Source organism: Protopterus annectens, chromosome 17.part0 (assembly GCF_019279795.1).
Source record: "Protopterus annectens isolate FY-2018-M chromosome 17.part0, PAN1.0, whole genome shotgun sequence".
NCBI classification, from domain to species: domain Eukaryota; kingdom Metazoa; phylum Chordata; order Ceratodontiformes; family Protopteridae; genus Protopterus; species Protopterus annectens.
This window is the reverse complement of record NC_056751.1, coordinates 42,471,426-42,484,851: the sequence shown is the minus strand read 5'-3', so window position 1 is coordinate 42,484,851 and position 13,426 is coordinate 42,471,426. Positions and strand designations below refer to the sequence as shown.

Sequence of the window (13,426 nt, the reverse complement as noted above, 5' to 3'; positions counted from 1 at the left end):
CTTACCTTATTTTTACCTTTCTCCAAACTCTCAGCCCATTCTGCCTAGATTATCCAGAACCTTACTCACTCTGTTACAGCTTACTTCCTGCATTCCATGCTCCACTGATTGGCTGTTCTCCTTCTCCTGTGCTTCCCGCTCCATTCGCCCTTCGGGCTCACTCCGCTCCCCTACCCTGCCCCCAATTCCCACCCGCCCCCAGTACTCCCAGCTATATTCCTCTTATTACCACACCCACTTCCTCCCTACTCCACTCAAACACCAACACCCTGCACACACCCATTTTCTAATCACACACCCATTTTCTAATCACCCATAGTTACCACACCCTCTACTTAGCTACACTACAAACTTCAACTCTGACACTCAGCCCTATCTCTACCTTCTACTTACCTCTACCTCTTCTGAAACCTCCTTCCTTACACCACACTCCCCACTACAATCTAGGACAACTACATCACATCCTCCTATAATTATCCTTAAAAACAAACTTAATACTAATTAGATTCTATACACAAAGTAATCATTAATAACATGCTTTTAAAACCTTCATCCATCTCTCTATTATTACTACTACTTCTAAAACTTACCTTTCTTTACTACCTCACCCAACCCAGTACCTGCCATCATCCACAACTCTATCATACTACCAACCATCTAAACTCCCCCTACTCACATTCACACTCATCTATTTCTCCACATCTATATCCTATAAAACACCTCCTATCCTTCTCTTACAAAGTACTTACTTCTCACAGACTCCCCATCCTCTTAACCACCAGTAACCCCTTCTTCAGTACAACATCACCCAACCCATTTATTAAACTACTTAATTACTTTTCTAAGCATATCCTTCATCTAGTCACCAGTCTCTTATCAGGTGATATCCATCCTAACCCAGGCCCCTCAACCTCCACTACTATACGTAAACCTCTATTACTTACCTCACTAAACTCCCAAAGCATAGTCAACAAATTAACAACCCTCCATGCCTAGATCACATATAATAAACCTGACATCCTATCTATTTCAGAAACATGGCTAAAACCCCATATAAAAAGCTCTGAAATAATCCCACCTAACTACTCTATCATTAGAAAAGACAGGTCCCATGAAAAAGGCGGCGGTGTAGCTCTTCTATTTTCTACTTCCTTGTCAATTACTCCCTTCAATAAACCTATTCCACATTTCAACAATGCTGAACTACTCATCACTCTCCTTCAAGTCAACAAGCATAAACATATATGTCTTGCATCCCTCTATATTCCCCCAGGTGACAATATCTCTACATTAGAAGACATTCTCTCCTGGCTCTCCAGTAACATTAGTAATGAAACCATAATCTTAGGTGATGTAAATATCAACTGGACCTCCATTCAATCTCCATCCAACCCCCTTAACATCAACCTATATAACTTTTCCCAACTAATCAACAAAGTAACACGTCCTTCTAAAAACCTTTCCTGTGGCAGTATACTAGACTGGATCCTTGTGTCACACCCACACTATTACTCTGACAGTGGTACTCTTCCCGATGCTCTAAGCGATCATATGCCCATCTTCACATACCGACTCCCTTGTATCTCTCTCCACCCCCACAATTATATTACCACACGCAACCACAAAAATTTCAACCCAACAACATTCTCAGATTCTTAAAAGCAATCAACTGGAACACTCTTAGAACACTACCCTTAGAAGACGCTGTTTCTCACTTTAACTCTACATTCTTAACAATACTAGATTCTCATGCCCCCCAAAGGACAAAACGAATAAAAAATAATTCTGCTCCATGGCTTACTAGAGATACATTAGCATGCATGCGCCTTAGAGACAAAGCATGGGCACTTTATCAGAAAAGAAAGTCCCCTGATTCCCACATTGAATACCGAACCCTCCGAAATAAAGTCAAAAAGCTTATTATCTCTGACAGACAAAATTACTTCTTTACCCTCCAAAACAATAATAAAACAAATCCACAGAAATTCTGGAAAGGTATCTCCACCCTCCTTAACCCCAGCAGACCACACACCCCTTCCCCCGACCCAAATGCCCCAGATCTAGACCTGGCTACTGAATTCAACTCCTTCTTCATTGATTCTATTAGCAAACTAACTTCCTCTTTCCCTACTTCTACCATACCATCCAATACCTCCTCACCCTCTCCTGGCAAAAGGCCTCCCTGCACTTCTCTTCCTTCCTCATTCCCATCTTCTCTAACTACATCCCATAACCCATCTTCTCTAACTACATCCCATAACTTTTCTCCTCTCTAACATCCTCACCAACATCAAATACTTTGCCTCTTCACACAACTCCATTCTCATTAAAACCTATACCCATTTCTACAATAAAAACTACTTCATAACTGAAGCCCGCACAAATGCACCGGATGATATCCTCATATTTCCTAAGCGTTGCTGCTGATGCAATTGCCTATCCCATAAGCATCCTCATCAACCGCTCAATCCTAGAATGTACAGTGCCCCAACTCTGGAAACAAGCCTTTATCATCCCCTGTCATATAGGCGGTAATAACTGCAGTATTAACTACTTCCGCCCATTGCTATCTTGTCCCCATCTCTAAACTACTTGAAAATGTGTTCAACTTCAACTACTACCACATCTTTTAGACAATAACCTTCTCACACCTACACAACATGGCTTTAGGCCAAATCATAGCACCATGACAGCCCTCCTCTCCTATCTAGAAACTGTAAATAAAGCTCGTGATTCCGGCCATATTGTCTCTACCCTACTACTTGACCTTTCTAAGGCTTTTGATACCATTTCACACAGCCTGCTATTAACTAAACTTTCCAAACTTAACCTTTCTTCCTCCTCTGTGAACTGGTTCTCCAGCTACCTATCTAACAGACACCAAGCTGTAAAATGGAAAAAGGCCACTTCCTCTTTTCTTAGTACCCCACCGGGTTCCCAAGGCTCCATACTTGGTCCTCTTCTCTTTAACATTTTTATAAACGACTTTCATAAATCTATTCCTTTCTCTAACATCATCCAATATGCTGATGATTCCACCATTATCTGCTCTGCCTCATCTACTCCTGAGCTTCTAAAGCTCACACAAGCAGCTTTCTCAATTACTGAGCATTGGATGGAAATAAACCACCTTGCTCTCAATGCCTCCAAAACTAAACTCATGGTATTTACTCCCACTAAAACTACTCCCTTTGATGCAAACACATTCCTGATCACCAGTCAAAACAATTCAACCCTAGAACTCGTATCTGAAACCAAGTTACTTGGTGTTCAAATTGATAACCAACTTAATTTCAATTCACACATACACCTAAACATTAAAAAAACCCACCAAAAGCTGGGTATGCTTTACCGTCAAAATCAATATCTCACAAAGACCTCAAAAATCACTCTGTCTTCTTCCTTTCTTATTCCCTCCCTTCTCTATGGTTCACCTCTCCTAACTAATATTCAGTCCTCTTAAAAACAACTTTCCTCTTGCTACAACAAAATCGCCAAGTTCGCCAATGGACACAGGTCATACACCCATCACTGTTCCTCTCTCCAAAACTACATTGGCTTGAACTTCCACATCAGCTCAATTACATTCAGCTTACCCTAGCCCACAAACTCATTAACAACCCTCTCTTTGTCCCTCCCTGTCTTCTGCTTTTAAGTTTCACTTACCTGATAGAATCTTAAGGTCAAACAATCAAAACCTATTAGAAACACTTAAACCAAAGCGCCCAGGCAAAACCTACTATCCTTTAACATAGCTCGTCTTTGGAACTCACTCCCACCATCTATTCGTACCATCTCTAATCTCTATTCATTCAAAAAATCTCTTCATACTCATCTTACGTCCCAATGGGAATGCTCTTGTTCCCATCCATCATAAAAAATCTGAACCCTTCATCCTTCATCCTCCATTCATTCTCTTCCTACTCAACAAAGCCTGTATACCTATTACTTTCTCAAATTCTAACCACACCATATAACAATATAATCCTACCTCTTTAATGCCATAACTTACCTCTCATTATTTGTACCTTTTCAATAATTCACATTTTCAAATGTACATCAAATGGAAAAGTTATGACTGTACTCTTTTTACATTGTATAAGTAGCCTAGCTATGTTGTTTTCAACTTGTCTGTTAGTTTGCATTATGACCTTTTTAAATGTATGTACTTATTCTGTTTGTCTGTTCTTTTTTGGAGCTTTTCTCCCCAGGACTCCATTGAAAACGGGTTCTTTTAGGCCCAATGGACTATCCTGGTAAACCAACTGCAAATAAATAAATAAATAAATGTCTACAATCATATTTAAATATGCTACCAATGCATGTAACTCTGTACAAAATGCAAAAGGAGTCATTACTGGGCACATTGTGGGTGGTGGTAAGAGCACTTTTGGCTGACATCAAAGAGTGAAACAATGCTAATTTCATTAACTTTAATTGTACTTTGACTTAGAAATGGCATCATTCCCGTCATGGTATTAGAAACCCAAAAGATCTGGAGAAATTAAAAAAGGCAACCAATTATGGTGCATTATCAAGCTTGAAATCCAAGGAAATAGTTGAATTCCTCTTAAAAGATTGGTTAAAAATATATTTTGTATGTGTTAATTTTGCTAGAAGCAAATAGCAAGACATTTCATGAGCAGGACAAGTGATGTATAAAGTGTTATTTTTGTATATGACTTAAGTTATTTTATTTTCATAGGGACTTGTGGGCATACCTCTCAACCTCTTAGAGCAAGAAATCTGGACAAAGCCATAAATAAAAGTGGGACAAAGGCCCAAAATAGGGACAATTTTTAAATATTGCTCTAGAATAACAGTTGTTGCATTGGCATGAATTTTCTGAAGGATATGACATCTGAAACTCAAATGTCTGTCATTATTTTCTAACTTCAGTTTTCAATGATTTACCACTAATTTGCCAGAAAACCACAATTTTATGAAAAACGGACCAAAAATACGAGGCCAAAATCTGGGCATTCTGAGAAAATCTGTACAGTTGAGAGGTATGTTTGTGGGGCTACTCTTACATGTTCTTTAATGTTCTTCTTTCTCCAGTTGTTCTCCTTTGTATATTTTTTCTTTCTTTTGTAATTGTTACTCATTATTTAATTTGTAAGTTTTGATTGCTATATGTTTGTTATTAAAACAAAAAGAAAAAAGAAAAATCTGCTTTTGGTTTAAGAAGAAATCTAGTGTTTAAAGATATCAGCATGACTTTTTAAGGTTACTTCAAAGTATATTTAATAGTATGTACTATAAGCAGCTATCTGAAGAACCTGTGTATTTAAAACATTACTCCTTTTACAATTAAGTGCTTTTGTTTTAATTCATTGTAATACCTGTTTGTAACTTCAATTTTGTGTAACATTTCAATTGTGGATCAGGTAGCACTTCTGTATTCCTAATCTAGGCACCCAGATACCTCCAGGTTTGCCAGATAGTGTCTCAATGTTTATCGGGCTATCATAAAGCCTTCTACTTGTCAGGCCAGTGTCTCAATGGGAAAACAATTCTCAGTTTTGACACAGCAGTATCTTTCACCACAGTAGCTGGTTAGTTTGCAAGTGATCACGATGCGTCTCTAACACCATTTAGGCCTCATTTGCTTCATAGTTATTATGCATGTGTCACCTTTTGAAGGGCATGATTATAGCCCGTCACTGGCTACTCAAGCAATTGCTTAACTTAGTGCTTTCAGTGTCAAATGTTACTGTTTTCAATGATTAAGGAGCTTAAATATTAAAAAAAAATTAAACTGAACAAGGAAAGCAAAATTCTGTCTTATTTAAATGAAAGCATTCTTGTCACAGTTAAGAATTCTGTTCTTTAACATGCTATGTGAGCTATCTGTTCTGTCAGCAGAGAAGAATTTCACATGTCGTTACCATGAGTGCTGCAGGCATGATACTGCAGCATTTGTACCCGAATTTGAAGAATCCTTCTCCTGTGTAGGATCTGAACTTCATAACTGGCAGGCTTGTCTCTCCACCATTTGAGCATGTAAGCTTTCCTGAAGATTGAATGCTCTTCTAACAGCCATTACCTCTACTCATAGGGTCATTGGACTTAATGTCTTGGGAACCATAGCTAGTCTTCTTCAAAGATCAGGGGTTCCACAAGACAGATTCACTTTCCTCACAAAAGTGGTTTCATAGGATCAGGCCTTTCCTGTACCAGCCTACTTCTATCCATGCTTTTTGTGTAGGGGCAGAAACCAGATTTTAAGAAGCCTTTCCCACTGTGCATATGTACCATCGGCTCAGTTTTCATTTGAAATGTCTACACAAGTTTAGAAAGACTAAAACTACGTATCTTATTTGCTTACCATAGGAAAGGATTTACATTTGTTAATCCCTGTCTATTTTGTTTGCCAAACTGCTTTGCAGCTAACTACCCTTTGGGAAAAGCTGCTAAAACAAGCTGCAGTAGATGGGTTGCTGCCTCTAACGCTTGCTTCAAGAAAAATCCTGTTGCAGATAGTTGTGCATCAGCCACTTAGGCTTTGGTGCATACCTTCACCAAGCATGAATGTTTTAGTAAGACTTCAAAAGTTGAGCTTCCTTTGGCACAACAGCACTTCAAAACTCGGCCTTCTGAGCTTGGTCCTTAGGCTTTAGCTCCTTCCAGCATACTGGTTAGTATTTGGGATTCAGCCCAATTACAGGAGCCATCAGGGGTAATAATCAAGGATAGCTATAACAAATATATTTATTTCTACATCAGTTGGCCTATGAAGGGGCTGTCTTTAATGGGCCAAATATCCGGACTTCTTCTCTCTGTCAGTGGACTGTGATTCCGTTCATCTTTGGTTGCTGGAGTTCTCTGTAAATCAAGCAGGTAAATACCTTTATAATTATTTGTTAGCAGCCTGTGTGACCAGTCATTGTCATTTATTGATGTGCAGGAAGGTAGTTAGTGTTTGAAGGTGAACTGGTGGGCTCAGGAGTAAAGTGCCCTTGTGTAGTTGGGTTATTGCATGCAATGGCACTGAGTACATGTACCCCTGAGCATAAGCCTTAATGTTTCTGAACAGTGACAGCTGGAAAGAATGAACCCAACTAAAAGATCCAGCAAGGAGGGTCCTCTAGCAGAACATATGATATGGCAGTAATGTGTCAGTTTTATGGAAATATAAGTATAACAATGACATTTGTTTATAGATAAAAGGCTTACAGGGCTTGAAAAGTGTACATCTTGCTATTTAGTGCATTGTGAACTGTGTTCTGATTGGCTTCTGATACTGTCAATCTTTTGACTGTAAATGGTAACTTGTAACTCATCTCAAGGACCATAACAAGAAATGAGGAGTCATACAGTATACCTTAACTCAGAACATGGAACGACATGGATGTGTAACACACGTGTATGATTTAACTGTGATTTTTATTCTGTTGCAGGAGAGTATACAACTTGACACTAGCACTATTTGAAATGCTGTCATACCTGAAGTATAGCAAACTGTACCTCCATTGGCAGTCAAATTACAAAAACATTGATGATCCATTGTGTGTTAAGGTATGCAAAAACTGAAACTGCATTTTTCCTGCTGGCAAAAATGTACTTAAATGTTAGTTTAAATGACTTGTATACAGACACTATTTCAATGATTCATTTATGTTTAAATGTGCATTTTTTTATTTTACAGATGCCCGGCACAATTTATCTAACCATTGTTAATGTTGCTTAAAAATAAACACATTTTACCTTTAAATTTATTTTTGGCTCTGTATGAACATAAATACATATATGTATGCATTTAGATAAGTGCTAGTAGAAATCCAAAGATCTACCTAGTTTGCCCCCAAAACTGCCCCCACATTTAATTAAGCAATAACCAACGACATGGTGTGGTATATTGAAGATTTATCCATGGTTGGCGTGGTTTAATCACGAGGGCAAAGCTCAAGAGATTAAATAAAGCCAACCGTGGATAAATTTCAATATAGCACAACCACAGAGTCGGTTATTGCTATTATACAATGACATTATTTAAGAAAAAAATGCTTACTTTTCTTAAATAATGTCTTTGTATAACAGTGCATTACTGTTCTTCTGCTGGTGGTGGTATACTGCTTGCTTGTGTTGATGTACTGTGCATGCGTACGGGACATGCATTCCTACACATACCCAGTACATTAATGCTATGAAACGGAAGCAACAGAGAAAAGAAAGTGTCTGTTGCTCCATTTTTTTCTTTGTTTTTTTTATTTATTAAAAAAAAAAAAAAAAGGTTTTGGGTAGTTTATATCAACGGAAAAAAGTCTGCGTCACCGGACCTTTTTCCGTTGGTATATTGTGGGATTTACAATGGGCACTCTGGCCAATCAGCGCGCATGTTTTGGAATATTAATGGGGGGGGTCATTGTATAATACTCGATCTTGAATGGAAATGATTTTGTAAGTTAATGTGTCAAACTGAAACAGGAAAGCCTTAATAAACATGAGACAAATGGAACTGCCTCATCTAGCCTTTACTCACATGATCAGAACCCCTCCTTTTCATATGACCCTCATATCATATGTCTGTAACGCTGAAGGGTATACTGCATCACATATCAGGTATTTAACATTTTCCTTTCATTAGAAACAAGATGTTCCTTTGTAACTGTACACAATGTTTACAGTTACATATAGGTTCCATAAAGAAATGGTTGCACTATATATAATGAGTCTTTGAAATGTAACAGAATCCACACGACTGAATCCTGTTTATTGAACTACAACTATATACAGTCCTGATATCAGAATGGTCTCTTGAACAGTCTACTGCAGTGAATATGTTCTCGATTGTCCTGTTTCCGTCCAGTAACACTCTCTTTATCAGCATCATGGAAGGAAGATGGCAGTATTTCAGTAGATGGTTCACCAGATCCAGCATCTGATCCTGTATTTGCACTCTGCCAGGTCCCCGAAGGCCGATTCACCAATGAATTCATGACAGAATCTGACAGCTCCGGGTTGGATCCATACACTTGCTTGTCAGGCATGATTTTGTCCTTACAGCTGCTTGCCATCGCTGTGAACCAAACATGACCTTGGGATTTCGATGATGATCTGTCAAGGCTGCTGGGATCTGTGACTTTTGACCAAAATTCTGCAACCCTTTTTGCCTTCTTCATTATTGACGTTAGTTCTGTCACAAAGTTGTTTAATTTTCTGCTCTCTTCCATGTAGCTGTGTTTGCATTCACCTTTCTGGTACTTTTCAGCTCAGTCTTCTCCTTGTCAATAACTGAGGAGATAAAATTCTTGCAGCAGAATGTTGCAGTCATGTAGTAAACCTAAACAACAACCCACTTCACTAATGCTTCAACATGAGACTGTTTATTACTGTTTGATTGTGGATACTTTGGAAATGAAATGTAGCTTGAATTTCCATGCTTAGGAAATATTGGCACATTAACTAAAGACCATTATCTGACATGGCTTCTCCTAGTTCTACATACCTTACAGATATTGCCTGCAGCACATTATTTATTTAAATGCATAAATAATAATCCAGTATCTCTTTTTGGCTTAATTTACTGTACTTGTGAAAACTGTGACAGCTTTGCACCATCTGCTCTATTTGTGCAGTCATATTAGGCCAAAATACATAATATCTCTGACTTCTGCTTATACTTACAGATGCCTAAATGTAATTTACATACCTTAAGCAACCTTTCACTTCTTGGCTGAGATGGAATGATGAATTCAACATTAAATAAGAGACATTGTATGCAGGATCATGCCTCATTGAATGTATATTATTGCGTAATTAACAGAAGAAGTTGCTTCACACTGGCTGACCATCATACACACAGACATATCTCTTTCTATAAATATATATATATATATATATATATATATATATATATATCTTCTTTCGGCTTTTTCCCAGTTAGGGGTTACCACAGTGGATCACCTGTCCACTCATGATTGGCAGTTGAGTTTTACGGTGTCAAGTTGCCAGCATGGCACCCAACCTTCCACGGAAGGCACACACATGCACACACTCACACCTAGGGCCCATTTAGTGTATCCAATTTACCTACAGCATGTCTTTGGGAGGAAACCGGAGCACCTGAAGGAAACCACACGACCACAGGGAGGACATGCAGACTCCACACAGAAGGCATCCCAGCCGAGGATCAAACCAGAGAACCTCTTGCTGTGAGAAGGCAACGCTAACCGCTGCACCACCATGGCCGCTATACATATATATATATATATATATATATATATATATATATATATATATATATATTTATTTATTTATTTATTTATATTTTTAGCAGCTTTCATTATCTCACTTACTTTGCTGTTAATGGCATTTGCCTCATAGTCCATAGAACTTGTGTTTTTCCAGCAAATCTTCCTTATTCATTTAAGTAAGCTCTACTAAACAAATCAGCAATGTGCATTGACTTTGTGCATCATACATTTGAAGAGTTAGCTGCGTTCTCTGTATCTTTGGGGTACCCTGTGTAGATTTCTTTTTGCAAAATGTTCTCAAACAATCAGTGATCTTTTTAAACTTCCTTGGTTTCATTTCACAGTCATAAATTTTCTGACTACCTAAAAGTACATTCAGCATTTTTTCTGTATCTAAGCATATCTGGTCTGTGCATACTTGTACCCGAAATACATAAGCAATAGGTGTGCTGTCCTGCAGTAGCACTGCACTTTGCCCTTTCAGGATTGCATCTACTTAGTGTAGTTGGCAAGGCTACAACGTTAACACTTATGTGTTGTACAGTAGCTACCTGTTTCTTCTGTAACTGGCTAAGCTTGATCCTCTTACTGTCTCCAGACAATATCCTGCTCAGGCAGTTTTCTTGGAGGTACAGTCATGGCAGACAAAGGCAGTTATTCTGCTATCACAGAGAACTTCATCAGTAAGGGTTTTTTGATACTAGGAGTGCGGATATTTATTGTGGCGAGCATTTTATCAGCATCTGACTAGAAGCATCAGCATTTAGAATATGACCAATGTACTTAAGAGATGCAGCACCAGTCTGACATTTAGCCATGTTTATATTCTTACCATATGACCTTCATCTGCCCAACAAACTATCAGTCTACTTTTTCATGTTCTTGTTTTGTAGAACCAAGACTAGAATGTCATCAGTGATCACATCTTCAGGCCATCCATCATGTTCTCCACTGCACCTTGAAATGCCACTGATGCTACTGAAATTCCAGATGGTAGTCTCTGGAGCACGTATTTACCCAATGGTGTAGTAAAACCATACATTGCTGAGCTTGCCATATCCAGGTTAATCTGCCCAAATCCCTTATTTGCATCCAGCTTTAAAAAGAACTTTGCAGTGGGCATAATAGAATGTACTTCTTCAGATGTGTGCAGGTAGTGTTCTCTCTGGATCCATTTGTTGATATCCCGTGGGTCAGTACAAATTTTGATATTGCGTTGTTTAACAGTAGGCATAATAACATTGTCAACCCATTAGTCTATGCCTATCAACCAAGAAATTCCATGTGTTTAAGCTCCTGCTCTGTCTTCTTTTTAAGAGCAGTAATCATTGTCTGTGAGGATTTAATACTGGCCTGAATCATTTTACACCTACAACTAAATCAGAATAGCTCTGGAGGGCATCTCTCTTTACTTCTGCACTGATTTATGTTTCTCTTTGCAAAGATATTCATACTGTGAGCACAGTTTTTGTGCATCCTGTTTTTTCTAGCCTGCTGTGATGGCTAGCTTTAAAATAACATTCCGGAACAAAAAAGTATTATTAAACACACAGCTTTTTATCTATACAGAAAATTCTGCCTTTAGCACAGTTCAGTTGCTTTTTGGCCTGTATTTGACAGCCTTGGCATCACTCAAGTATTCAAGATGATTGCACAAACTATTGTCTGCCTCACTAAGACATTCTCACTGTGCTGTTGCGTATTCTCATGTATTGCACATCACAGCAGTATTCTGCACTTCTAGGACCATCATTCACTGCATGTTTAGACTGTAAACTGCAGTACCTGCGGAGGCTCTGTGACAACAGCTACTGAGTTTTAAATAAATGTGGGAAGTGATGAAATTATTCAGGTAGTACTGTGGAGGGTGTTTATGCACAGCAAACCTGGTCTGTCATTGTTCCTTAGTCAGTGCAGATTAAGCAGAGTGACATTTCACTTTCACTGTACATCAAACATTTAAATCACCAAAATTCAACAGATAGAAAGAGGAACACACTGCCCCCTTCTGATCCGTTATCTCTATCACTAACTTGGGCCACATATTGTCTAAATAGTGGTAATGTTATGAGAAGGGTTTTTCTAAGTTCAGATGTGAGGTTTGGGTTAGGAGTGTGGTTGGGGCTAACGTATTATAATGCCTCCCTGCTCCACTTTAATAATATTTGCTAATGTTGTCCCTGGCCTAACCCCAACCATATGCCTGACCTTACAAAAACACTTTCTGTAGCACTGTATATACACACACAGATTACCACCCCAAAACCCCCAAAGCCACAGGTACCTCCACAATCCTGTGTATTCCATATAATGCACATTCAACATTCTGGGCACACTTGGCAAAAGTTCAGTCAAGTAAATATTCAGTCTTTTAGTGGTAAACCATATTTGCATATGCATGGTGTCAGCAAAGTCTTTCATATTAATTTGTTATATATAGATAGATAAATGTGCGTGTGTATATGTGTGTGTGTGTGTGTGTGTGTGTGTGTGTGTGTGTGTGTGTGTGTGTGTGTGTGTGCGAGCACGCGAGACATTTGATGTAATCCACATCTGACTGAATCACAAAATATTAAACCCAACTGATTGAAAATTCATTTAGTCAAATCCCAATTAGTAGAAAAAAGAACACAGAGGAAAGTACCTTAAAAAGTTTACGAAGGTAAGCAAGCTCCTCTCATCTCCCACACTGTCCTTTATTTAACAGTATACTAACTGCATGGTCGCATAACTGTGGAGAAAAAAAGGAAAGACCACACATGGAGCATCACTGCTGATTCACTAGTAGAAGCCACGTTACCAACTGTTCTTTATGTGACACTTTCTCCATCTTTACAGTCACCCAAATGAACATATTTATACATTTCCACATACTTATTCTTCTCAAATCTGCAATGTGTAACTAAACTACATTCTATGAATTAAAATTTTAACCAAATGAACATTCAGCTAAATGTGTTTTCAACCATTTTTCAGTGATTTGTGGTCCAACCCAACCTATTACATGTAAACACTTGCATGTTCACACACACACACACACACACATATATATATATATATATATATATATATATATATATATATATAGTGGTTAAAACACAGTGAAAGCTGGTACTTCTTAAGCATTGAAGGTGCTGGTTGAGATTCCTGATAATCTGGAAAGCTCTGTTAAGGGCGAAAGTGCTCATCTATTTAATATATTTTATTTTTCAATAAAGAAGTATACT

At 38.3% G+C, this 13,426-nt stretch overlaps 1 protein-coding gene across 1 annotated transcript in view; it reads left to right on the top strand.

The window, feature by feature from the left end:
* LOC122791820 (probable isoprenylcysteine alpha-carbonyl methylesterase ICMEL2) overlaps positions 1-13,426 on the top strand; it is a 437,113-nt gene that overhangs the window by 80,940 nt on the left and 342,747 nt on the right. Inside the window, exon 3 of the mRNA XM_044059777.1 lies at positions 7,404-7,521. Within this exon, the coding sequence (XP_043915712.1) occupies positions 7,404-7,521 (118 nt within the window). The remainder of the gene's footprint in view (positions 1-7,403; positions 7,522-13,426) is intronic.